This window comes from Helobdella robusta (assembly GCF_000326865.2).
Source record: "Helobdella robusta unplaced genomic scaffold HELROscaffold_77, whole genome shotgun sequence".
Taxonomy (NCBI): Eukaryota; Metazoa; Annelida; class Clitellata; order Rhynchobdellida; family Glossiphoniidae; genus Helobdella; species Helobdella robusta.
The window spans coordinates 406,155-432,349 of NW_008705439.1; the positions used below are offsets into that span (position 1 = coordinate 406,155).

General features: G+C 34.3%; 4 protein-coding genes across 4 annotated transcripts; all 4 read left to right on the top strand.

Moving 5' to 3' along the window:
- Nucleotides 1-359: 359 nt before the first annotated feature.
- On the top strand, nucleotides 360-2,335 carry HELRODRAFT_90190 (hypothetical protein; the record flags this gene model as incomplete). The annotated part of the gene is made up of 5 exons (XM_009031652.1): nucleotides 360-609; nucleotides 1,127-1,270; nucleotides 1,489-1,570; nucleotides 1,691-1,870; nucleotides 2,116-2,335. 5 exons carry the CDS (start codon nucleotides 360-362, stop codon nucleotides 2,333-2,335), a joined length of 876 nt encoding a protein of 291 aa, XP_009029900.1.
- Nucleotides 2,336-5,539: 3,204 nt separating this feature from the next.
- HELRODRAFT_194468 (hypothetical protein) lies at nucleotides 5,540-8,648 on the top strand (the record flags this gene model as incomplete). The annotated part of the gene is made up of 5 exons (XM_009031688.1): nucleotides 5,540-5,789; nucleotides 6,005-6,546; nucleotides 6,618-6,893; nucleotides 7,010-7,279; nucleotides 7,398-8,648. The coding sequence occupies 5 exons, from the start codon at nucleotides 5,540-5,542 to the stop codon at nucleotides 8,592-8,594; spliced, it is 2,535 nt and encodes an 844-aa protein (XP_009029936.1). The 3' UTR covers nucleotides 8,595-8,648.
- A 661-nt stretch (nucleotides 8,649-9,309) lies between these two features.
- HELRODRAFT_194469 (hypothetical protein) lies at nucleotides 9,310-13,444 on the top strand (the record flags this gene model as incomplete). The annotated part of the gene is made up of 6 exons (XM_009031689.1): nucleotides 9,310-9,616; nucleotides 10,245-10,373; nucleotides 10,770-11,362; nucleotides 11,572-11,847; nucleotides 11,915-12,193; nucleotides 12,332-13,444. The coding sequence occupies 6 exons, from the start codon at nucleotides 9,310-9,312 to the stop codon at nucleotides 13,442-13,444; spliced, it is 2,697 nt and encodes an 898-aa protein (XP_009029937.1).
- Nucleotides 13,445-19,871: 6,427 nt separating this feature from the next.
- Nucleotides 19,872-22,509, top strand: HELRODRAFT_181918 (hypothetical protein; the record flags this gene model as incomplete). The annotated part of the gene is made up of 2 exons (XM_009031690.1): nucleotides 19,872-22,001; nucleotides 22,456-22,509. 2 exons carry the CDS (start codon nucleotides 19,872-19,874, stop codon nucleotides 22,507-22,509), a joined length of 2,184 nt encoding a protein of 727 aa, XP_009029938.1.
- Nucleotides 22,510-26,195: the final 3,686 nt, after the last annotated feature.

Genomic DNA, 26,195 nt, shown 5'->3' on the forward strand with positions numbered 1-26,195 from the left:
TCACAATTAAAACTCTACATAAGTTAACGTTTTAAACACTACCGTATCGCACTAGCTTAATAGTCGTTTGTTTTCTTTTTGTAATAACTGATTTTTAAATTTTCGTTGAATTTTCTTTACAAAAAAAATGAACAGTGCAATGAATCATCGGAAAATTAATTTTTCTTTATAAATATTTAAGATCTATTTATACATTTTACTTACAACATCTGATTTTTAACGCTCTTGATAAGAGGTGCAACTGACATACAACCACTAACTAACGCATTTCAACCATTGTGATGTGAACACCAAACTGAGTACACGGAAGAACAAAAAAACTACATAATTGTTTCATATTTTATCAACATTTAAATAAAATGGCAAAATCGCAGTGGGCCACGTTTAAAACGCTCTTCAATATCTTCTGCTGCCCTCCAATCCCCTCCCGTATTACTAATAAACTTGCTTTTGTGCCCCCAGATCCGACGTACGTCTTATTGGACCACCCTGACGGCCAAGGAAAAATATTTCGGCCGCTAGAGTCAGCAGAGTGGCAGTTTGGCTCGTCGGAGTTGGAGAACATTGAGGCATTCAGTTGTACAACCAAAAATAAAGAATCCATTTACGGTATTCTTATCAAACCAAGGAAGAAACGAAGCTTCTACAATGAGTATGATGAAGTTTAATTAATTATATTACATTATGAATGTTATTAATTATATTATATTATTTGTTATATTATTAATTATATTATAAATAAATCTTATAATAATAATAATAATAATAGTTTATATCATATTTATTAACCTCACTATACAATACATAATAATAATTGAAATATGTACATGCAATGAAAAGCATATAATAACATACAAACATGCCCAGAAATGCAACTATATACTGCAAAATTTAGGTAGATTACTCGATATACAATGTGCATCTATACCCAAATTCTTATGTCCATTTAATTAAATGACATATTTATTTATACATAGAAACAAATAATGTTCATAGAAATTTAATTACATATTTTTTACCTATATTTATATACATTCATTATTCCATTCATGCAGACTACCAAAATACAACAACCTCACAAACATTTGATTATATTACAAGTGATGTACGTGTGTAATAACTTCAGTTTTATCCTTGATTAGGAAGAACTCCTACAAGTACACGATAATGTTTAGTCATGGCAACGCAGTCGACCTCGGCCAGATGAGTAGCTTCTTAACGTACCTTGCTAATGAACTCAAGTGCAACATATTCTGCTATGATTATTCTGGTTACTATTATTATGTAATATATATATCAAAATTTATAAATTCAAAATTTAAATGAAATGGATACAACTGATTGCCTAATTTGGCACAAAAAATTGATGGCAAAGAAAACAACGTCCTACCTCGGGGGAACTGGGTCTTTGGATTGGATGCTAAACGAAGATTGATTGATTGATATATATCTATATAACCTTCATTAATAATATATTAATTTATGCAGGTTATGGGGCTAGCAGTGGTAGGCCTAGCGAATCGAATTTGTATGCTGATGCTGAAGCTGCTTTTGAATGTCTTCTTCAAAGGTCCTGTGAGAGTTCTTTTTCATTGTTATTACCATTATTCCTGTTATTTTTGTTGATATTACTGTTGTCCTTCTTGCTATTATTATTATTATTCTCAATCTCTTTTACACTACACCGCAGGGCTATGCTAAAGCCAGAGGAGGTCATCCTATACGGACAGAGCATAGGTACAGTGCCGACAATTGACCTTGCCACCAAGGTCAAGTGCGCCGGGGTCATCCTACACTGCCCACTCATGTCTGGGATGAGGATTGCATTCCCCAAAACTAAGGATACATGGTTTTTTGATTCATTTCCAAGGTAATTTTCTCTCTCTCTCTCTCTCTCTCTCTCTCTCTCTCTCTCTCTCTCTCCCTCTTACTTTTTTCCTGTCTTCTTATTTATATGCACATACAGACTGGTTTGGGTATATCTAAATATTATCACCATTAATCACTAATTAACAAATATTGGAATGCATCATTAATATATGAATATATTTCAAATATATTTCATTCACCAATTCCCTAATTCACTATTTGACAACCCCACCCCCACCTATTCAGCATTGACAAAGCCAAAAACATTGAGTCCCCAGTCCTCGTCATCCACGGCACAGACGATGAAGTCATCAACATTTGTCACGGGCAGAACATTTTCAAACAGTGCCCTAAGACCGTGGACCCCCTCTGGGTTCCCGGTGCTGGCCACAACGACATCGAAATGTACCCCATCTACATTGAAAGGTTGCATAAGTTTATTGAGCAAGATTTACCATACAGCTGATTGGCTTGCTAGTTGGGCTATGCGTGTTAACTACATTTCGATTGGATAATCGATTGGTTGGTTGAGTAGTTCATTGGTCCATTGATTGACTGATTGGATGGTTGATTGATTGATTGGTTGCCTGATTGATTGGTTGGTTGTTTGAAATGTTCATGATTTACCTATCAGCTGGTCATTGTATTTTTTATAGTAATTGAACATTATAATTGACTTGCTAGCTAGTAAGTTAGGTGGTCGGTTTCTGTTTGGTTTGATTGATTGGTTGATTGATTGATTGATTGTATCTGTATGTATCTGTTTGTATGCTGCTTGCATACTATCTAGTTAGTGTGTTTGTATGTAGTTATTATTGGTAGAAATTATTTACTTCTCAATTATCAAATACTCGTTTCCACAATAATTTCGTTCTTTTATTATACCATAATAATAATAATAATAAATGTTATTTTTATTATTTTTGTTTTTATTTATTTATTCAGTATTTTTTTTGGCAACTTGTAGTATTATTTGTGTTATCATCATCAAACATTGTACAAACAAAAATATTTTAAGAGTTGGGTTAAATTTTGTGCTGCTAAATAACTTTATATATTTCCTTTATTTGACTATTTATTCAATCATTTGCCCGTTCGTTCATTCATTCATTCATTCATTCATTCATTCATTCATTCATTCACCCATTCATTCATTCTATAATTTCGTTAATCCGTTTATTTATTAATTTTTTCATTAAAGAATTTATTCTTTTGTTCGTTCATTCATTCATCATTCATTTCATCTATTCATTCATTCATTAATTCATTCATTCATTCATTCATTTATCATTTATATACGCTAATGATCAAGTATTTTTATATGCATTGTTTAATAATAATAATAATTATAATTATTATTATCATCATCTTTGTTCTAATTATGGTTATTATGACGCAGAAATGGAAAGTTTCCCTGCTATTATATGCATGACATTTTCTTTCTTTTTCCAGTATTTGCAAACACATTGGCACTAACATACACATACTTACACACAAACAAACACACACACACACGCACACAGAGTATAGTTATCGCTCTTTTTCAAACATGTATTTACATATATGTGTGTATATTTCAATTCCTAATTTCCAAATTTTACTCAGGCAATTTTATACATTCAAACACACACAAACACACATATGTACAAACAAACACACACGTATAAACAAATACACACGCACGTACAAGCAAACACACATACGTACAAACAAACACACATACACATTTGCACTGACTCTCACACACACGGGCAAGCGCAAGTTAGATTTAACAAAATACATACACACACTTAATAAAAACATACACACACATACATATATATATATATACGCACGAACAATATACTATACTAACTCGTTACTACATATCTATAAAATCACATACACAAACACATTCACTCACACGTATATATATATATATATATATATATATATATATATATATCTTTATCTTTACAAGAGTTTAATCACGATGGTTTATTATTTACAGTTTTGAAATAATTGAGCCAATGTATTTTATAATAATTACTGCAACTTTTTGTGTTTATTTTTTGTGTTTATTTTCCACACACACACACACACACACACACACACACACACACACACACACACACACACACATTCATCTCACAAACAACATACGTATAATTATTATTGCCTCTTAAACATTTTAATAATTGTAATATAGATATGTAATATTTTCTTATGTGAGTAATTCATAATTTTTTCTTAAAAAATTATTAACGTATATACATACTTTCATATCATCATTCTACATTATATTTGTATTCATATAATCTGCTTTTATTTTTTAAGTATATAAAAAAATGAATGAATATCCTTATTTAGGAATTATTTTAAATTGTAAAATGTATGAAGATGGATGTTTGTTTGTTTGTGTTAGCGTGTATATGTGTCTGCAAGTCTGTCTGTCTGTCCGTTTTCTGTCTGTCTGTCTGTCTGTCTGTCTGTCTGTCTGTCTGTCTGTCTTGGCATATGTGTGTGTGCTAACCTATTTAAAGTTTGTTTTCTAGTAAAAAAAAATCGAAAAGGCAAACTTTGAATTAGTTAATTAATGCCAACAATTCGGCAGAATCATCCTATGTTGAATCAAGATGTATGGGCGAAATCCATATACAATATTATATTATATTCTTTTTATTTCTATTTGGTATTGGTTTGACGTTAATTCATTTATGAATTTTTTTCGCTTTAATAAAGATTTTTAATTTTTAAATATTTGGCCCCAAAACATTATGTTAACCAACACAAAAACACACACATACATACATATGTTTATACACACGTGCACACATACATACGTATATATACATACACGCACACACACATACATACAGCTTCATATAAGAAGAAATTTATTAATTCATTAACATTCAATTTTTAACAGATGAAAAGAGGGGAAAATATTGGATCTTGTTTTTATTCTGTTTATAAAATAATAATAGTTATAATTATATAGATAATTATTATAATTAGAGTTTTTCTAGCGCCGTATTATCTTTCAGCAGAGTTCAGAAATTTAAAATTTAAATTAGAAATATGATAGTCTATTGATGATTACTCTGTGTCTGTCTGTGCGTGTGCATGTGTGCGTGTGTGTATGTTGTGGTGAGTGTGTGTGTGACTATGGTGGTGGTATAAGCGATATTTGTGTGTATGTTCTCCTCTAAGAAATACCTGATTGCCAAGCCAAGTGGAAGAATCTGGTTTTCGGTATCACTTTCGTCTCATGACATTTTGCGCTCTGCCACGTTCACATTACCAACCAGGTTAACGTATCAAACTCTGTAAAACAATTAGCGAATTAAGTTAGAGTGTAGTGTTTAGTTACCAAATTAATTAATCACCTAATTATTTAATTAATTACCCAATTAGTTAATCACCCAATTAGTTTTATGTACGGCATTGTAGTTGGATTAATTATCGGTTAAATCGTTCGACTGTTTGTGCACCGATACTTCTAGCATACCGGATCGAATTACGGTTGATTTTTTATGCATACAAAAAGTACGCAAATACACAAACGTTGATATACGCATACACACACTATATATATAGTGTATAGCATCTCATCTTAATTCATCTTAATGTGACAAGCTATTTAAAATGACAGGAAAAAATTAAGTTAATTGATTTGATAATTTTCGCGATGAGTAATGAGAATGTAGTTAATTGCGCGGGCTATGATGACGCCACGAAAAGTAGAGATGTGCAAGGCGGTGTATCAGTCGGTATTTCTATCGACAGGCCGACTTTGACCGATTCCCAATTAGAGCTCGTTTTACGGGAGGAGGATAAAATAATTGACGGAGACGATGATGCTGAGGCCAAAGTAGCTTGTGAGTTTCCTCTGAAGAAGCAAATGTGTGGAAGGGAGCGTCTCAAGGAAGTGATGACAGGTAAGTGGTGTGAGGAAGAAAGAGATGATGATTGGTCGTGATGATGATGACGCTAATGATGAGTGGCGGCAAAGTTTACATTTTTGATGGCTATATTTTACTCTTTGTTGTTTTTTTCGTTTTTATTTATATTTTTATCTCTCTCTCTCTTTCTCTCTTTCTCTCTCTTTCTCTCTCTCTTCTCTTTCTCTCCCATAATTATTTTTCCCCTCCAGGTAGCTTCCCAATAGTTGGATACATGCGAGAATATAAATGGCGTCAATGGTTGCTGAATGACGTCATGGCGGGGATCAGTGTTGGCTTCCTACATCTACCTCAGGGACTCGGTTTTGCCTTGCTGGCAGGCGTTCCGGCGGTTCTTGGGCTTTACTCGTCGATTATACCGGTATGGTTGTATTTTGTATTCGGCTCATCACGACACATCTCAGTCGGTACGATGGCTGTGACCGCTCTTTTGGTCGGGTCTTATGTGAATAAGTTTGAGTATGGGGTAGATAGGGAGTTGCCGTTAGGGGCTGGAGCGCATAATTCGAGTGGTGGTAACTTCTCCGGGGACAATCACATCATCGCCAACGACGATAAGAGATTAGAGCAAGATCATCAGCGAATGAACGCGGCATCACTGATAACACTAACGGTCGGTTGTTTGCAGTTGCTGATGTGGGGGGCACGCATGGGTATCATGTCATCTTATATGTCAAGGCCATTCGTCAAGAGTTTCATAACGGGCGCCGTGGTACATATCATAGCTAATCAGGTTCAGTTTGAAATTTATATTAAATTTAAATTACAATACTAATTATAGCATGCTCGCATTCTTATTATTAGCTTCCGTTTCAGTTGGGATACCAAGTCAAAAAAAGCTCCGGTTCTTTCCAACTGCCGATAAATTTTTACCGAATAATGTCGAATATAAGCGAGACGAACGTAGCATCACTGGTTACATCAATCATTTGCATGGCTTTCCTGCTGTCCATCAAATATTTCTCCACGCGTGAGGTAGCAAAAAAATTGAAATTTCCAATTCCTGGAGAGTTGATAACGGTTCTGGCGGGAACTTTGGTATCGTATGTAGTCGGGTTTGAAGGCAGATTTGATGTCAAAGTTTGTGATGGATTCATTTTTCAAATTTAAATTTGTAAAATTTTTGAAATTAGTTTGATTTCTTAAACGAAAAATGTATTTTCATTGTTAAGATAATCGATAAAATTATTATTAAGATAATCGGTATAATACCGGAAGGATTACCGAAACCGCATCTGCCATCCCTGTCTCTCTTGCCATCCAAAGCTGACTCGTCGATGCTGTTAATCATCGATTTATTGGTACAAGCTCTCCCGATAGCAATCGTTTGCTACGCTCTCAACATAACGATGGCCAAGTTGATGTCGGATAAATACGATTATTCGGTCGATTCCAACCAGGAAATGCTCGCTATCGGCATAGCTAATACCGTATCTCCATTTTTTGGATGCTTTGTAGCCTGTCAGGTAATTAAAAAACCAACATTCTTCATTTGTTATCATGTTCATGAATTAACAACTTGTGTCAATAATTTTATAAAAACAATTCAATTAAACGTCAGATCTTTATGTCAATATTTATCAGGCCCATTCCAGAACCTTAGTGAACGAATCATGTGCTGGAAAGAGTCCTCTATCCAGTTTCATTTCTACGCTCGTTCCGTTACTCGTCATATCCGGAACCGGATTTCTATTCGCAACTTTACCGATCTGTGTGTTGGGAAGTGTGGTCAGTGCGTCTCTCACGCCGCTTCTCATTAGCGAGTCTATCGAGTTCGTCGCGTTGTGGCGAGTCTGCAGGAGGGATTGCGTGGTGTGGGTCTTTTGTTTCCTAAGTACCGTCTTCATAAATGTCGATGTCGGTTTAGTTGTCGGTATCGTCGGAAGTGGTATTGCCATCTTAGTAGAAACCAGACGTGGGAGGTTGATGTTGATGAGGAATGTTACAAATACCGAGCTATTCGTTGAGGAGGGATTTGTTGGTGCTGGCGGTTTCGTGAAGGGCAGAAGCGCACCTCGTACGGTTTTAAAGAAGAATAAAACTTCAACAACAACAACGTCAAAAATCAACAAACCAGTAAGCAAGAACACCGACGGCAAGCCAATAAACAACAACAACAACAAAAACAACAATCAGATGTTTGAAAAGTACAACATTGACAAAGACACGGCGATATTTCGCCTGCACGGCTCCATAATCTTCTCGAACTGTGACACATTCAAAGAACAATTGCTTCAATCAATCCAATTCACCCTGCTAAGCCAACCAAAATTTGCTAACAAACTGCAAATCTCACAACTATTACCTGAACCACTAATACTATCATCAGCATCGCCATTATCTTCATCACCACTATCATCATCAGCATCACCGGAAGTAAAACAACAAGGAGAACCGAACCGGAAACACGCCATATTGGATTTTTCAAGAGTTTCCGACATAGACGCAACTGGACTTAACATCTTTAAAAACTGTGTCCGAAAGATTAACAACATGGGTGTTGACCTTTCGTTGTGTTGTTGCTCTAGAAAGGTCAAACGAAAGTTGTCGGCCGGAGATCTCTTCCTAGGTCAGGGTCAGGATCAAAGTCAGGGTCAAAGTCAAGGTCAGCATCCTCATCACTGCCAACTGAAGCTCTATCCATCCGTCATTGACGCCGTGCTTGCTATATCCTGCCACATAAGCAACAACAACAGTAATAATAATAACAACCACAATAATAATAATAACAATAATAACATTAATAATAATAATTATTATAACAGTAATAACGTTATTTAGTGCTGTAATAATAATAATAATAATAAAAGTTATATCAATAAAAGTGATTTTTTCTATTGAATTTATATTTGGTTAGAGTAGTATAAGTAGTAGTAGTAGTAATAATAGTCATAGTAGTAGTAGTAGTAGTAGTAGCAGTAGTAGTAGTAGTAGTAGTAGTAGTAGTAGTAGTAGTAGTGTAGTAGTAGTGTAGTAGTAGTAGTAGTAGTAGTAGTAGTAGTAGTAGTTGTTGTTGTTGTAGTAGTAGTTGCAGAAGCAGTTTTGCGATTGTCATCAGTCAATCAAATAGTTTATTTCATTTCATTTTCTTAATTTAATGCGAATGACCTGAAGAAAGATATGGTAATAATAATAATAATAACAATAATAATAATAACACAAATAATAGTAGTAATAATAATAAAAAGTTCAACATCGTCATTAGCCAACTAAACAACGACATAAATAACTTGGCGACAACAACTTTAACAATAAGTCAGTTAATGCAACAGTATATTTGCCCTAAGATAGTGGTACAAATCTATACAAATAAATATATATATGTATATATATATATATAGAGAGAGAGAGAGAGAGATAGAGAGAGAGAGAGAGAGAGAGAGTAAACCAGCATTAAAACCATTACAATTGCTGATAGGTTCATGCGTGCATGTTACACGGTAGTGTGAAAAGAAGAGATTTTTCGATAACTAACTTAAATGGAATAAAGCCGATTATGTCGATTAAAATTGAGAATATCGGTATTGTAGAATTGGAAAATGACGTCACAGCTACTGGCAAAAGTGGTGCTGACGTAGTAACTGGCAGTAGGGATGGGCGAAATAATCGGGAGAAATCGATTGATATCGTAATCGAGAGAGATGCGCTGAGCGAATCCGAGTTGGAAATTCGCGAAAAGTTTGAAAGACGCGACGAGGGTGACGACGGTGCTGATAATAGTCGTGGTTGCCGGTGTTTTAAAAGTAAACTTTGCCAAAAACGTTGTAAGTTCAGTAAAAGTTGTCTGTGGAGGCATTTTGTCAGTAAGTTATATTAAAAAAAGCTTCATTTTATTTTCATTATTAATTTTGAATTACTCTTATTATTATTTTGAAAATTCGCTAAAATTTATATTTAAACGGTTTAAAAAAATATTATATTGAAAATACTAATATTACTACAGCCGCTGGCACAGCTACTACTACAGCTACTACCACTGCTGCTACTACTACTACTGTTAATTCTATTACTGCGACGATAACAATAACAATGATTGCAACAGAGCCTCAATGAGCCGCTTGACATTGTTGTCTTTATGCGAACTATAATATAATAAATAATAATAATATTTTATTATTTCTCTTTCTCTCTCTCTCTCTCTCTCTTTATCTTTTCTTATTATTCTTATTATCCATTATTATAATTAATAGTAAGAATAATGATATAACAAAATGATAATAATAACAGTGACGGTTATAAGTGAATAACATTAATAAGTTCTGAAGAGCAATTTTCTGTTATCCGAAATATTTTACTCTCTCTCTCTCTCTCTCTCTCTCTCTCTCTCTCTCTCTCTCTCTCTCTTTCTCTCTCTCTTTCTCTTTTTCTGTCTCTCTTTCTCTCTCTCTCTCTCTCTCCACCACCTTTCCTAAAATACATCCATCAACTTAGGTAGTTTTCCTGTGATCGGCAATATGAGAGGTTACAAGTGGAGACAGTGGTTACTGAATGACGTGATGGCAGGTGTGAGTGTGGGCTTCATTCATCTGCCCCAGGGGCTAGCTTTCTCCCTATTGGCTGGTCTGTTTGTGTGGTTGTGGGGTTTTTGTGGCTGTGGTCTTTGTGGCTGTGGTCTTTGTGGCTGTGGTTTTTGTGGCTGTGGTTTTTGTGGCTGTGGTTTTTAGCAGTTGTGTTTCTTGAAGTTTACCGTGAAGATTTTATTGATATTTTATGATCAAAAAACGTTGAATTAATTTATGACATTAACAAAAAAATTACTTACCTAATTAATTAATTAATCCATTCAACTATACAATTATTTAATCATTCATTCATTCATTCGAAATTTTTGTACGGCTCAACACAGATTACAAAAACATTCAAACGAACAACTGAAAAAAACCGGACGGATCCAACCGAATATTCATCATCATCGTCGTCGTCATCACCTTCATCATGACCATCATTATCCGACAGGTGTGCCAGCGGTTTTAGGGCTGTACTCGTCGATAATACCGGCTTGGCTTTATTTCATATTCGGTACGTCACAACACAACTCGGTCGGTACAATGGCAGTCATGGCCCTGATGGTCGGCTCGTACGTAAACAAATTCGAGTATGACGTCACTGGTGATGTCACGAGTCGTTTAGATATGAGTAATTTTAGTAACCGTTCATCAGATGGCGTATGGGCTAATGATACGATATCAAAAATTCATAGCGAGATCATTGGTGGAGTAAGAAGTGAGATTAACGCCAGCAAAAACAACACAAACAACATCGGCAACATAAACAACAGTCTTATATACATCAACAACAACAACGACAGTACCAGTAACGACGACAACAACAACAACATCATCATCATCGCCAACAACAACAACAACAACATTAGCAACAGCGTAGAAAACGAGCAACGAATGAACGCCGCAACCTTGATAACACTGACGGTCGGCTGCTTACAGCTGCTGATGTGGATGGGTCGGTTGGGGGTCATGTCATCCTACATGTCAAGGCCTTTTGTCAAGAGTTTCATCGCAGGAGCTGCCGTTCATATCATTATTAATCAGGTTTGTATGCTCAAAAATTCATGTACTGTACGAGCGTATTTTTCTTCTCCCTAATTTTTACTCTCTCTCTATCTCTCTCTCTCTCTCTCTCTCTCTCTCTCTTTCTTTCTTCCTCTCTTTTTCTCTCTCATATACACAAATATCAGCACACACCTGCGCGCGCACTCACACACACACAGATATACACAATAACGTAAACACAAACTCAGCTACCATTGCAGTTCGGCTATCCGGTAAAGAGAACATCCGGTTCTTTCCAGCTACCGATCAACTTCTATCGAATACTATCGAGTATTACCGAAACTAATGTAGCATCTTTGCTGACTTCAATCATTTGCATGAGTTTCCTACTGTCGCTGAAATTTTTTTGCACTCGGAAGGTGGCGAATAAGCTGAAGTTTCCAATTCCTGGAGAGTTGATAGTTGTGCTAGTTGGGACGATGGTGTCTTACTTGGCAGCCTTCGAGGCCAGGTTCCACCTTAAGGTTTGTTTCGCGATTGAAATTAAGCATTTATTTTAATACAATAACGAAAAACGTTTTTCTAATCCAGATAATCGGAGCAATACCCGGAGGATTACCGAAGCCACACCTGCCATCTCTCTCTCTCCTGCCATCTACTGAGCTGGAAAAAACTACAACCCTGATTTTAATAGCTGATTTAGTTAGGCAAGCCATCCCGATAGCAATCGTTTGCTACGCTCTCAACATAACGATGGCCAAGTTGATGTCGGATAAACACGACTATCCGGTCGATCCCAACCAGGAAATACTCGCCATCGGTATTGTCAATACTGTTTCTCCGTTTTTCGGATGTTTTGTGTCATCTCAGGTTTAAAGAACGTTTTGATATTGTAATTTAGAAATATGTAGTGTGCTGAATTTTTAGTAGTTGTAACTTTTGAAATAATTTTTCATGTTAATAACTAACACAAAATGAAGTGAAATTGTGTTGTTGCATTACGAGCAGGCACCTCCACGTACACTGGTCATCGACTCAAGTGAAGGAAAAAGCTCACTAGCTAGTTTGATATCGACTCTCATTCCGGTACTCGTCATATCCGGAACCGGATTTCTATTCACGACGTTACCGATCTGCGTGCTGGGAAGTGTGGTCAGCGCATCCCTGATGCCGTTATTGGTGACAGAATGTATCGAGTTTTCCGGTTTATGGCGCGTTTGTAGAAGAGACTACGTGGTGTGGGTGTTCTGTTTCGTCAGTACCGTTCTTTTAAACGTTGACATCGGTCTAATTGTCGGTATTATCGGTAGTGGTTTTGCAATTTTACTCGAAACTAGACACGGGAGGTTGATGTCGATGAGGAATGTTGCAAACACCGAACTATTCGTTGAGGATGTTCACTATGGGAGCAGTTCTTTCGGTACTACCAGCAGCAGATGTAACAACCTGAAAAACAAAGATGAAACTAACAAAAGCACAAATAACCAAAACGAAAAAAAACAAAACAACAAACTGGACAACAATGACGACAACAAAAAGATTGATTTGCAGCACGGCAGACAGCAGTCCGATGGCCATCTCTCGACCAAAAACATCGCCGTGTTTCGTTCTCACGGATCGATCATTTTCTCCAATGCCGACTTATTCAAAGAGCAATTGCTAAAATCAATACAGGTAAGGTTCTCAGTGGAACCAAACAATTCAACAAAACGAGGAACTTCAAACCAATCTCGCAAACTACTAACGACCACAACAACCACAACCACACAACCACCATCGTCATCATCATTGTCGTCCTCTTCGTCATCCTTACCACCAACGTTCGCAGACACTCGCAGCCGGAAGTTCGCCATCTTGGATTTTTCCAGAGTATCTGACATAGATACTACGGGACTGAACGTGATGAAAGATTGCTTCAAAAAGGTCAATTCTATGGGTGTTGACCTTTGCTTGTGTTGCTGCAGTGGAAAGGTCAAACGGAAATTGAAAGCCGGTGGTCTGTTTTCCGGTCAGGACCCTAGCCAGCTACTGATTTGCCCGTCCCTTATTGACGCCATGGTGAAGGCGAGTAAGAAGCTAAGAGATGAGGATGAAGACGAAGATGAGGTCTTTAAAAAGTGATGACGATGACGATGACTAAGATGATCAACATGACGACGATGATTAATTTGATTATAAGAATGGTGGGGACTGATATTATGATGACGTTGATTTTGCTTCATGATGGTGATAAATGGAGATGATGATAATTAAAGGATAACAACGATAAACTCGATTTTTGTGAAAGATGGTGACGACGACGACGATGTTGAGGACGCACTCACTCGCGTTGGTTATTATTATTTATGACTGACTTAACGAACGAAATTCTCTTTATGTGGGGAATAACGCTCAATAAAAGCCGAAAAATAAAAGGCAAGGTTATTTTTTGGTGGGTCTCTCTCTCTCTCACACACACACACACACACACACACACACACACACACACACACACACACACACACACACACACACACACACACACACAACGCGAAAACATGCATGCATTCGTTCATTGTTGAATAAAAGAAGATCATTTCATTCATTCGTTCACACACATTCATAAGTATTTATCAATAATAAATTATAAGCATTACATTGTTTTCATTATATATGTTAGGGTTAGGGTCGCCCAAAAACGACACACAGACACACATGTTGAATATTAATAACATCAATAATAATAAAAACAATAATATATATATATATATATATATAATTATAACTATATATATGTATATATATGGATGGATATATGCATATGTATAAGTTTGTATAGTATATATGGTATTGATTCGTATACCCACACTTATATGCAAATAACACATGATGTTAATCAGTATGTTTGTGTAAAAAAGAGAGAAAGAGAGAGAGTAATAAAAAGTAAGAAATAGAGTGTGTGTTTGTGTGTTTGCAATGCAGAGAGTTAGAGTTAAGAAGAGAGAGAGAGAGAGAAAGTGAAAGTAACAGAAAGAGAGAGAGAAAGAAAGAGAGAAAATGATGATGAAGAGTGAGAGTAAACGCGAATTTAAGGGAAATAATTCTTCATATTTGATATTTTCAGTTCTATGGATGTTTGTTTGCTTTATATTCAATATTATATATATATATATATATATATATATACAAACACACATACACACACACATACACACACACAAACACACACACACATTTATATATATATATATAAATTAACAGCTTTAACTTTTGCGTTTGTAAATTCTTGCAACAATTCTTGTCATTTTAATTAAGAATGATGATGAGGATGATGATGATGACGTAGTTAATAATAACAACAACAATAATAACAATAATATTTAATATTCATTATTAAAACAACAGTAATAATAATAACCAATAACAATAATAATAATAACCAGAAACAACAAAAATAATAATAATCGGTTTTGGTAATGCGCTCTTCTTGTGATTTAGTTGTAAGGAAATTTTCTGCGTTTTAAACTGACCACCGTCTGGATTGTTACATAAATAAAATAAATAAAAAATAAATAAACAATAATAATAATAAATAATAATATTAATAATAATATGATGAAATAATTTTAATAATAGTTAATAATAACAACTCGGTAGGACAGGTTGTTGTATGTTCTTCTATTCTGCTTAGTTTTCAATTTAATTTTCAATTAGAGTGTAATTTATGAACTATGTTCATTAATAATTGAAAGAAAAATTAAAAAAAAGTTGTTGGAGATGATGATAATGATGTTGTTGTTGTTGTGGTTGATGATGATGATGATAATTAAATAATAATAATAACAATTAGTTATATTGATTATTGAAGATTTGCATAATAAAAATAATATGACTGTTGCTGATATTTATTCAGATGATATATATAGATAGATACTAAACAAAACACACATAGACACCAAACAAAGACTCACATACACACACACACAAACACACATGCACACACACAGACACACACATAAAAACACACACATATCTACCGTAATAATAAATAATATTTTTAATATAAATACATCGTTACTAATTACCCCAATGTTTATGAAAGTTAAATTTAGTTTAGGCTGGCTATGTGACTTATGACATTCTAATGTAAGATCTTCTAGCAATGATGATGATGAGGATGAAGAAGAAGATGATGTTGATGACGTCATTAATGACGTCATTAATGATGATGATGATGATGATGATGATGATGATGATGATGATGATGATGATGATGCTGTTGTTGTTGTTGTTGTTGATGATGATGATGATCAGTGATAATAATGACTGACGACACAGATGACGATGTTGTTGTTGTGGTAGTTGCATATGTTGACTTTGTTATAATGATAAATAGAGAAATGACAAATACAACGGTAACAACAGTAACAACAACAACAGCAGCAGCAGCAACAACAACAACAACAACAATGACAACAAGAGCGTAAACACATATTTTAAATTTGAAACGCGCTTTTGTTAGGCGCTAACAAAACAATAGATTTCATTGTTTACGTTTATAAATATATACATACATTCGTGTATACATATTCATACACACACATACATACATACACACGTACACACATACATACACACGTACATACACACATATCCACATACATGGAAACATACATACGATAATTCAAAAGAGGATTGAAAACACTTTTTTTCATATTGATTTTGACGAAGCTTGCATAATCAGTTTTTATTTTGGAAAGTGCTTGTGAGAACATGTTTATCGGACATACAAACAAAAATACATACAAAAATACATACATACATACAAAAATACATACACACACACACACACACACACACATGCATACTTACATACATACACACATACATGCATACATACATGCATACATACATGCATACATACATACATACATACATACATACATACACACACAAATACATACATACATACATACATACATACATACATACATACATACATACATACATACATACATACATACATACATACATAAATGACTCTGTAATGGAAAAGATGATGTTGAAGGTGATGACGAATAATGCTGTTGTGGAAATTGATGACGATGACGATGATGACCTCAATTTATGCGTATAATCATAATAACATTAATGCGCCTGTCATATTATCTAGGTCATTATATATATTATATATATATATAATATAATATAATATAATATAATATAATGTAATGTAATGTAATGTAATGCAATGCAATGTAATGTAATGTAATGTAATATAATATATATATGTTGCGGACTAATATGATTAATAGTTATTATTAATTATGCATGATTAATATGTTTTTGTTTATGTATGTATTTAGGTTTTTATGTGTGTATGTTTGTATGAATTCAAAATACAGAAACATGGATGCATGATAGCAAAATCCAAATACACGTATGTATGTATGTGTATTTGTTTGTTTGTATGTATGTTTACATGTTTGTTTGTTTATTTGATTGTTTGTGTGTGCGTGCGTGTGTATGTATGTATGTATGTATGTATGTATGTATGCATGCATGTATGTATGTGTTTATGTATGTATGTTTGCATATATACAAAAATACAAAATAGTTTCCTTGCACAAACTGATGTATTGATTGACGGAGGAAGGTTATTAAGTTTGTATAAATACAAGATAATGGTGTTCTTTTTAATCTTAATAAACAAACTTCATATTTTGTATGTTATCGTTTTGTGTGTGTATATATGTGTATGTGTATGTACCTTTGTATGTGTACGTATATATGTATGTGTATGTATGTATGTATGTATGTATGTTTGTATGTATGTTTGTATGTATGTATGTATGTATGTATGTATGTATGTATGTATGTATGTGTGTATGTATGTGTGTATGTATGTATGTTTGTGCATGTATATATGTATGTATGTATGCGTATGTATGTATGTCGGGTGATCCGACTCTATAAATTGTAAAAAATTTTACTACATTTGTTTCCCGCAAACTTTTGAGGGTAAATAAAATTTCGTTTAGTTTCGTTTGGTTTTGTTTGGTTTTGTACGTATTTATACATGTAAATTTTGTTATAATCAACTAACAAAATATGTTTTTCATTTTCATTTTTATATTATATCGAGTTTTCATAAGTTTCCTTACTTGCATGCATATATACGTACGTACATACATGCATGAATACATATACACACACACACACACACACACACACATACATATATACATACATACATACATACATATATGCATGCATGCAAACACATAGGCATACAGGTTTGTATGTAAGCTTTTTTTGCTTGTATGCGATCGATTGATGAACAACAACTGCCTGCTGTGTGTTTGTTGTTGTTGATGTTGTTGTTGTTGTTGATGTTTATGTTGTTGTCGTTGTTGTTAATTTTTTGTTGTTATTAATGTTGCTTTGTTGCTGCTGATATGTTGTTGATGTTATTAACGTCGTTGTTGGTTATCTTTTTCGATTGAGATTAGCAACAACAACAACAACAGCAACAAAATAATTATGATGATATCAGTATGAGTAAATAATAATTAAAACGAGAATACTAACAACAATAGCAACAACCGCAAGAATAATAATAATAGTAATAAAATGATGTTTCGTTTTTGTAATACTGATTAAATTCTTGACAATTTTCTTATTTCAATCATTCCAAGGAATTAAATGATTCTGTAAACATTACTACTACTACTACTACTACTACTGCTACTACTGCTACTACTGCTGCTGCTGCTGCTGCTTCTGCTGCTGCTGCTACTGCTACTGCTCTGCTGCTGCGGTTGTTGTTGCTGCTACTACTGCTGCTTCTGCTGCTACTGGCTGCTGCTACTACTACTACTACAGTTGCTTCTACTGCTACTACTACAGCTACTGCAAATAAGCAACTACAAAAGCCACAAAAGCTGCAGTGGAAGTACTAATGCAATTTATGGTTTAATTAATCAATTATTCAGAAAATAATTGGACTAGACAAAGCGACGAGCCAGCCGAAGAGTAATAAAATAAGGATCGTCATCATCAGCGTCATTATCATCATCAGCTCTATCATTATCATCATCATTATCAGGATCTTTGTCGTTGTCTTTATCATTATAACTGTTATCATCGTCGTCGTATCATCATCAGAGTATCATCGTCATCGTATCATTTTTAATATCATTCTTGATATCATAATCCACAATATTATCATCGAAATTCTCGTAATAACATTGGTCCACAATATAGAATGATGTGTAAAAATGATGATAATAATAATAATAGCAATAATAATACAAATAATAATAACGATAATACAAATAAAAATAAATGGCAGAACTTATTATTTTAAAAGTGTTGCGTTATGTTAATTCATAATTTTTCTGAATTCTGAATAATTTTACTCGACGGTAGTGATTATGATGACGATACTGGTGATGATTGTGATGATGATGGTGGTGATGATGATGATGACGACTACGATGATGAAAGAGAGTATAATGAAAACAGACAGACAGACAGAAAAACAGACAGACAGACACACAGAGAAACAGACAGACGATCAAGCAAACAAGAAAGACTAATGATGAAGGTGATAGCGCTGATGATATAATGATAACAACGACGATAATAAGGATGATGATGATGATGAAGAGGAAGAAGAAGAAAGAGAAGTAGATGATGATGATGATGAAGATGATGATGAGGATGATGATGATTAGAACATTTTATGCTCATGTTATCAGACAAAATATTATTTTATTTATTTATTTAAATTTTTTTTCATTCATGGGTGTAATGAAAATCGCCGTCTGAAAAATTGTACCCAAAAATTTTTTCCGATAAAAATATGTTTTTGAGATTTTTATTCGTTTTTTTATTCGTTTTTTTCAATTAGTCTATCCATCCATCCATCCCTCCCTCTCTCCATCCATCCATCCATCCATCTATCCATCCATCCATTCATCCATCCATCCATCCATCTATCCATCCATCCGTCATTCTTCACACTAGCATTCATCCATCAACCTCATTTATCATTCTGTCATTCGATCAACCTGATTTTTTTCGATCCATCAATCAATTATTTATTTAGGCACCTTTTCGTTCATTCATTTGTTTATTTATTCATTTATTTGTTCATTTGTTCATTCATTTGTTTGTTCGTTCATTCATCTGTTTGTTTGTTCGTTCATTCATTCGTTTTTCGTTCATTCATACATTCATACATTTAACCATGCATCCAATAATTAATTTCAGTTTTATGAAACAAATCTTTATGGAGATAGTTGATACATCTTTTGAACGTGACAACAACAACAATAACAATAATAATAATAACATTAACAACCACAACAGTGTAAACAATAAAAAAGACGATACAGTTAACAATAACAACAACAACAACAACGTGATCATTAGCAGCAGCAAAAACCTCATCAACAATTGTATAAATACACGACAACATCATCATCAAAAACAACAACAACAACATCAACAACAACAACATCAGCATCAACAACAACATCGACAACAGTCTACCACAGAACCCATGGACGAGAAGCACGCAAAAATTAACGCTAAAAACACGAATCCATTCGATAAATTCTCAAAAAGTAAAAAAAAATTTGTCGTTACGACTATCGAGGAGAATAAAGCGCAACAACAGGGTAACCGAGCAACAGCATCGCAACAACAACATTTCAACAAAAAGATAACAGACGCAGAAAATTTACAGCAACAACAACAACAACAACAGCAGCAACAGGTACACCCTCAACAACATATACAACCGCTACAACAACAACAACATCATCAACAACAACAAAGCAAACACAACATAAGTAGTAGCGCTAGTGACGACAGCGGCAAATACAGCCTAAGTAGTTACGATGACGACGACGAAACTGTCAATTACAAGTCTTGCAACAGTGTTGTTGATGCTGTTGCTAACATTGTCGATCCCAACAACAACAACATCCCACAACAGCCACATCATCAACAACAACATCAACAGCAACAACAAATTCCGTACTTAAATTTACCAAAACTCCCCTCAGCAAACAACCTCCGACAACAACTCAGCAACAAAAATAACTCAATGAACATCAGCAACGACAACGACAAAATTAATAGCTTTCACGTCACACATTTCAGCAGCAACGACAACAACGACATTAACATCATCTACAGCATCAACAACAACGACATTTTTTTCAACAGCATTTTAAACAACAATAACAAACGTGACAACTTTCAGAACAACAACAACAACAACCGTAGACGATCAAGTATATGCCTCCTGACGTCATGCACCCAACTACCCACGCCGACTGCTCAGGTCAGAGACAGGTCGGCACCAAGATTGGGGCACACCCAGATGCCCCCAAAAACTGGGTTAGGGTTCAATTTATTTGAGATGAAAGAAAACTTAAGAAAGTTCTGCCTGTCTCGTGGTTCTTTGAGGTTGAATGCTGTCACACCGACTGCCCCTAAGACATCTACCTTGGTTGAGTTTGTTGCTCAACAAGCCGGCAACAATGTTGCGACTACGGTTGAAACATTTTCAACGACAACATCAACGTTACCAGTGGTTAACAACGAACAACAACAGCAGCAGCAACAACAACAACATCAAATAACAGCGTACGACAGCCACACCCAGCAACACATCCTTCCAGCCACAACTGTTGTCGTTTCACAACCGCAACAACAACAACAAAAACAACCGCAGCAAATCAATCAACAGATCGCCAGTATAGCAACAAGCATGGGGATGAACGTCGCGAAACTGGGCAGACGTCGACAGTCAGACCTAGGCAGCCTAGCCTCGATGCAAAAGAGATTGGAATGTATGGACTTTGATTGTTTAAAGGAAAGGTTAGAGCAGCTAACAGGAACGACATGCAGCAGTAGCAGCACGCATCATCAGTCTCACAACAACAACAACAACATTTCCAACAACAACAACGGAAGTAAGTTGAAGAAAAATGTTGAGAGTAACTTGCAACAGAGCGTCAACATCGGTAGACACAATTCCCTTGCGACGTCTGACGTCCCCGTTGTTAACATCAACAATGTTGACAACAATGTTCGCCATTCGTCGTCTGTTCACTCCATTCCTCAACACGTTCTTCAACAAAATGGCAACAAAAACTCGCCGAAAACTAATCAAACGCAACTACAACCGCAACCCAATCCGCAACAGACGCAGTTGACTTCCAACAATTCTGTGCCCTCTCTTAAAACATTGCCACAATCAACAACAACAACACAGCAAATTACAACAACTCAACAACCAACCCAGCAAACAACAACGACACAACAATCATCACAGCAAATAGCAACAACAACACAAAAAGCACAGCAAACATTACAACAACAGCTGACAGCTGAAGAAACACCGGTACCACTAACAACAACAGCTGACAACAGCACAACAACAACTACTACGACGTCATCTTCGAACACTCCACAACAACAACAACAACTAACGACACCGAAGATTTCAAAATACAAACAAATTTTAGACGATTCATTGTCTTTGGAGGAAGTACTGGATATGATAAAAGCGGAGAAGTACCTTTATGACGTCACGACCGATCATTTGTTTTGGCGCGAATTGTATGAAAATTTTCAAAAGGGGCTTTTCAAGTTAGCTAGCGATGAAGAAATAGATAAGGTGATTAATATTTAAGAGAATACCATTTGTATTATTATTTATTTATTCATAATTATTTATTTATCAAAATAATTCATTATTTTTAAAATATAATTATGACTATTAACTAATATTTTTTATTATTTGTCTAGGCATTATAGTCTGTTTCATTTATTTTATTTGTTCGTTTGTTCGTTTGTCTATCGACTTGCTGATTCTTTCTTTCGTTCATTCGTTCATTCGTTCATTCATTCATTCATTCATTCATTCATTCATTCATTCATTCATTCATTCATTCATTCATTCATTCATTCTTTTATTCATTTAGTCAGTCAATTTTTAATTCACTTATTCAGTTAATTCAAACAGTCCGTCTAATGCATTTTTTAATAATTCACTTATTCGTTCTTTCGTTCGCTCGTTCATTATTCATTCATTCATTGTTCATTCATTCAATCATTTATTCATTCTTCAGTCAATCAGTCAGTCAAAAAACACTGCTGCACCTAACAATCAGCAGATAAAATAGAACATTAATCACTAACGCCAAAAATAAAAATAATAATAATAATAATATTATTATTATTATATTATTATTTATTCATAATTATTGTTCTTTTTTTATTAAGATTTTTATCTCAGTTTGGCCTCTTCTCAATTATAATAAATTATAAAGGCAATTATGTAGTAGTATTTTCCACTTTGTGTGTGTGTGTGTGTATGTATTTGTGTGTGTTCGTGTTTGTGTATTTGTGTGTATATATATTTATGTGTACTTGGTGTACTTGTGTGTGTGTGTGTGTGTGTGTATGTGTATTTGTGTGTGTTCGTGCGTTTGTGTGTGCAAGCGTGTTCGTTGTTGCGTATATCGCATTTTTTTGATCTTAGGGCAAGAGTCATTCATTCATTGATAATAAAAAGTAGAAGCTAATGAATATTTAACTACAGGGAAAATCATAAAAGTCATTCCTTTTTCTCTTTCTTTCTTACTCTCCCTCTCACTCCCTCTCACTCCCTTTCACTCCCTCTCTCTCTCTCTCTCTCTCTCTCTCTCTCTCTCTTTCTCTCTCTCGTTAGATTATGATCTTATGTTAATGATGATAATTTCGTTATTAATTATCATTACCGATGATATTATTAACGATTTTTAAAAATATAATAATAATAACAACATCATCATTCTCATCATCTTCATCATCACCCCCTCTGGCTTAGGAATTCAATTTTTAATGCGTGCATTCATTCGCTTGTTATTTATGTTATAATGTATAGGCGTATTATTACCTTGCCTTATGAACTTATTCATTTTCCCTCTCTCTCTCTCTCTCTCTCTCTCTCTCTTTCTGTTCTTCTCTTTCTCTCTTTCTTACCTCTCCTTAATTTTATACCCTTCTCTCAATCTTTCCAGTTTTTTCGATTAACTTTTCAAATTATTTGGTCTCCGTCATTTTCTTCTTACGACAAATTTTCTTCCTATCTTTTTGTACTTTTTCAATCTCTCTCTCTCTCACTTTGTCTCTTCCATTCTTTTTCTCTCTTTGTGTCTCTCTCGAATTTTCTGCACTCCCTACTAACTCATGTTTCGTTAGTAATTACAGGAGAAAACGCAATTCATTATCGCCACAGTACTTCTGATGATGATGACGATGACGACGATGATGTACATTTTGATGATGATGATGGTCGTTATGATGATGATGATGATAATGGTGGTGATGACGATGATGATGATGGTGGTGGTGATGATGATGATGATGGTGGTGGTGATGATGGTGGTGGTGGTGATGGTGGTGGTGGTGATGGTGGTGGTGGTGATGATGATGATGACAAAATGATGACGATGACGACGACGTGATGGCCGCGACGATGATGGCGATGATGATAATTTTAGCCAATATTGTAATGATAATTAAAATGATTGAATAAATATATATATCCATACAAATACATAAAAATACAAATACATACAAATTGAATAAATATATACATCCATACAAATACATACACACACAGCACACACACACACACACACACAAGTATATATATATATATATATCTTTATATGCGTATATAGACATATTTTGTTATATAAACAATCGATCTTATTTATTAATAGCTCGCATCTTGTATAGCCGACAAACTAGTTAGTCGATTAGTTACGGTTTTTTCTAAGAACCGCTTTAGACCGTCGTCTTCTGTTTCAAAGTCGGTATGTCTACTGTCTCACTCTCTCTTTTTTCCTCTCTCTCTCTCCCTTATTCTTTTTTTACTTTCTTTCTCTCTCTCACAAGCACACAATGTCCGCTAGTTAATGATAGGAACGACCTTTTAGTCACCTTATTATGAATTCAAATTTAATCGTTCTGTAGGTAAGGAGGAAACGCATGTGTTGAGACGGATTTGTTATTAAGTTTGTCTATATGTCTGTCCGTATGTCTGTCTGTTTGTCTGTCTACCTTTTTGTCTGTCTGTGTCTGTGTCGAGTTGTTTGTTTGCCAGTCAATATTTTTGTCTATTAGTATATATAGTGTAAATGTTTCTACACAAAGTGTATGTGTTTATGTATGTATGTGTGTATACATTATATATATATATATATATATATATATATATATATATATGTATGTGTGTGTGTGTGTGTGTGTGAGTAAATCCAATCTCTGGATACTAAAAAAATCTTTTCAAGTTTAAATAAATATCATCTGTTTGCTCGTTGTAGTACGTTTCTAAGAATAATATGTGTGTGTGTGTGTGTGTCTGTGTGCGTGTGAGGGTTTTTTGCGTGGGTTTGTGTGTCTGTTGTTTCCACTGCTTATGTGTTTATGCATGGTTATTTATGTATCCAGGTATGTAGGTTTGTTTGTGTGTACGTATGTTTGTATGCTTAGAATTTGAAATTTGAAATATTGCATTCTCAAAATTAGCATAATTAGTCACACTTAGCTGATTTATAACAGGATATAAAATAAACACCTATAAACACAAACATTCACACATTTACATATACAAACAAACAAACGTACATACATACATACAAACAAACAAACAAATATACATACATACAAACATACACACACACAAACATACACACATACATACCTACAATTAAACAAACAAACAAGCATACATACACAAACACATAGGTTGATTGATTGTTCGAGTTTGACTCATCATGTATGATATTGTATTTCTCAATGACTGATTTGTTTTGGTAAAAAAAAGCAGAGAACTAATTTTTGAGTATGTTATCGTGTATGTATGCGTGTATATTAGTATGTTTGTATGTATGTTTGTCTGTTTGTATGTATGTTTGTTTGTATGTTTGTCTTTTTGTATGTATGTATGCATGATTGGTTGATTTGTCTGTATGTATGAATGTGTGTATGTATGTATGCTAGTCGTAGTTTTGTGGCCACTGATGATGATGATTTTTATTGTTGTTATTGTTATTAACATCAGAAGGATGTAGTCAATTATAATGACACTGTTTCCCTCTCTTAAAAGGATGAAGACGATGATGACGATGACGCTGATGACGATGATGACGACGATGATGATGGTGATGGTGAGAACGATCTTGACAAAGATGATATCACAGTGAAGATGATTGAAGATAGAAAAAAAAACTAAGACAAAACGAGTGAGAAAAAATGGAGAGCGAGAGAGAGAGAGAGAGAGAGAAAGAGAGAGAGAGAGAGAGAGAGAAAAAAAGAAAGGGATAGTAAGTGAAGGAAAAAATTACGAATAAATAAATGTATATATATATATATATATATATATATATATATATAAGTTTATATATATATATATATATTATATACATATAAGTTTATATATATATATATATATATATATATACAGCGAACACATTCAATATTATTTCGAAAGGAAAATGTTTATGTAAAATAATCTCTTAAAAATGTCTTGCTCAGTATCTATTATTTTTCTTCTTCTTATATTATTATTTTTATTTCTATTATTCTCTATATCGATTTACCATAAGGAAAACCCGTAAATCTTATGCACCCACAGCGCATAAAACGCCAATCATTATTTGGTGGGCTATAATATTTGCATTATGTAATACTCATTGCTATTATTGTTGTTATTGTTTTTATGATTATTATTATTTATTGTTATTATTATTTGTTGTTGCCATGGTATTTGTCTGCGTTGTGTATGAGTTAAATGTGTGTGGGTGTTTGTGGGCGTGTT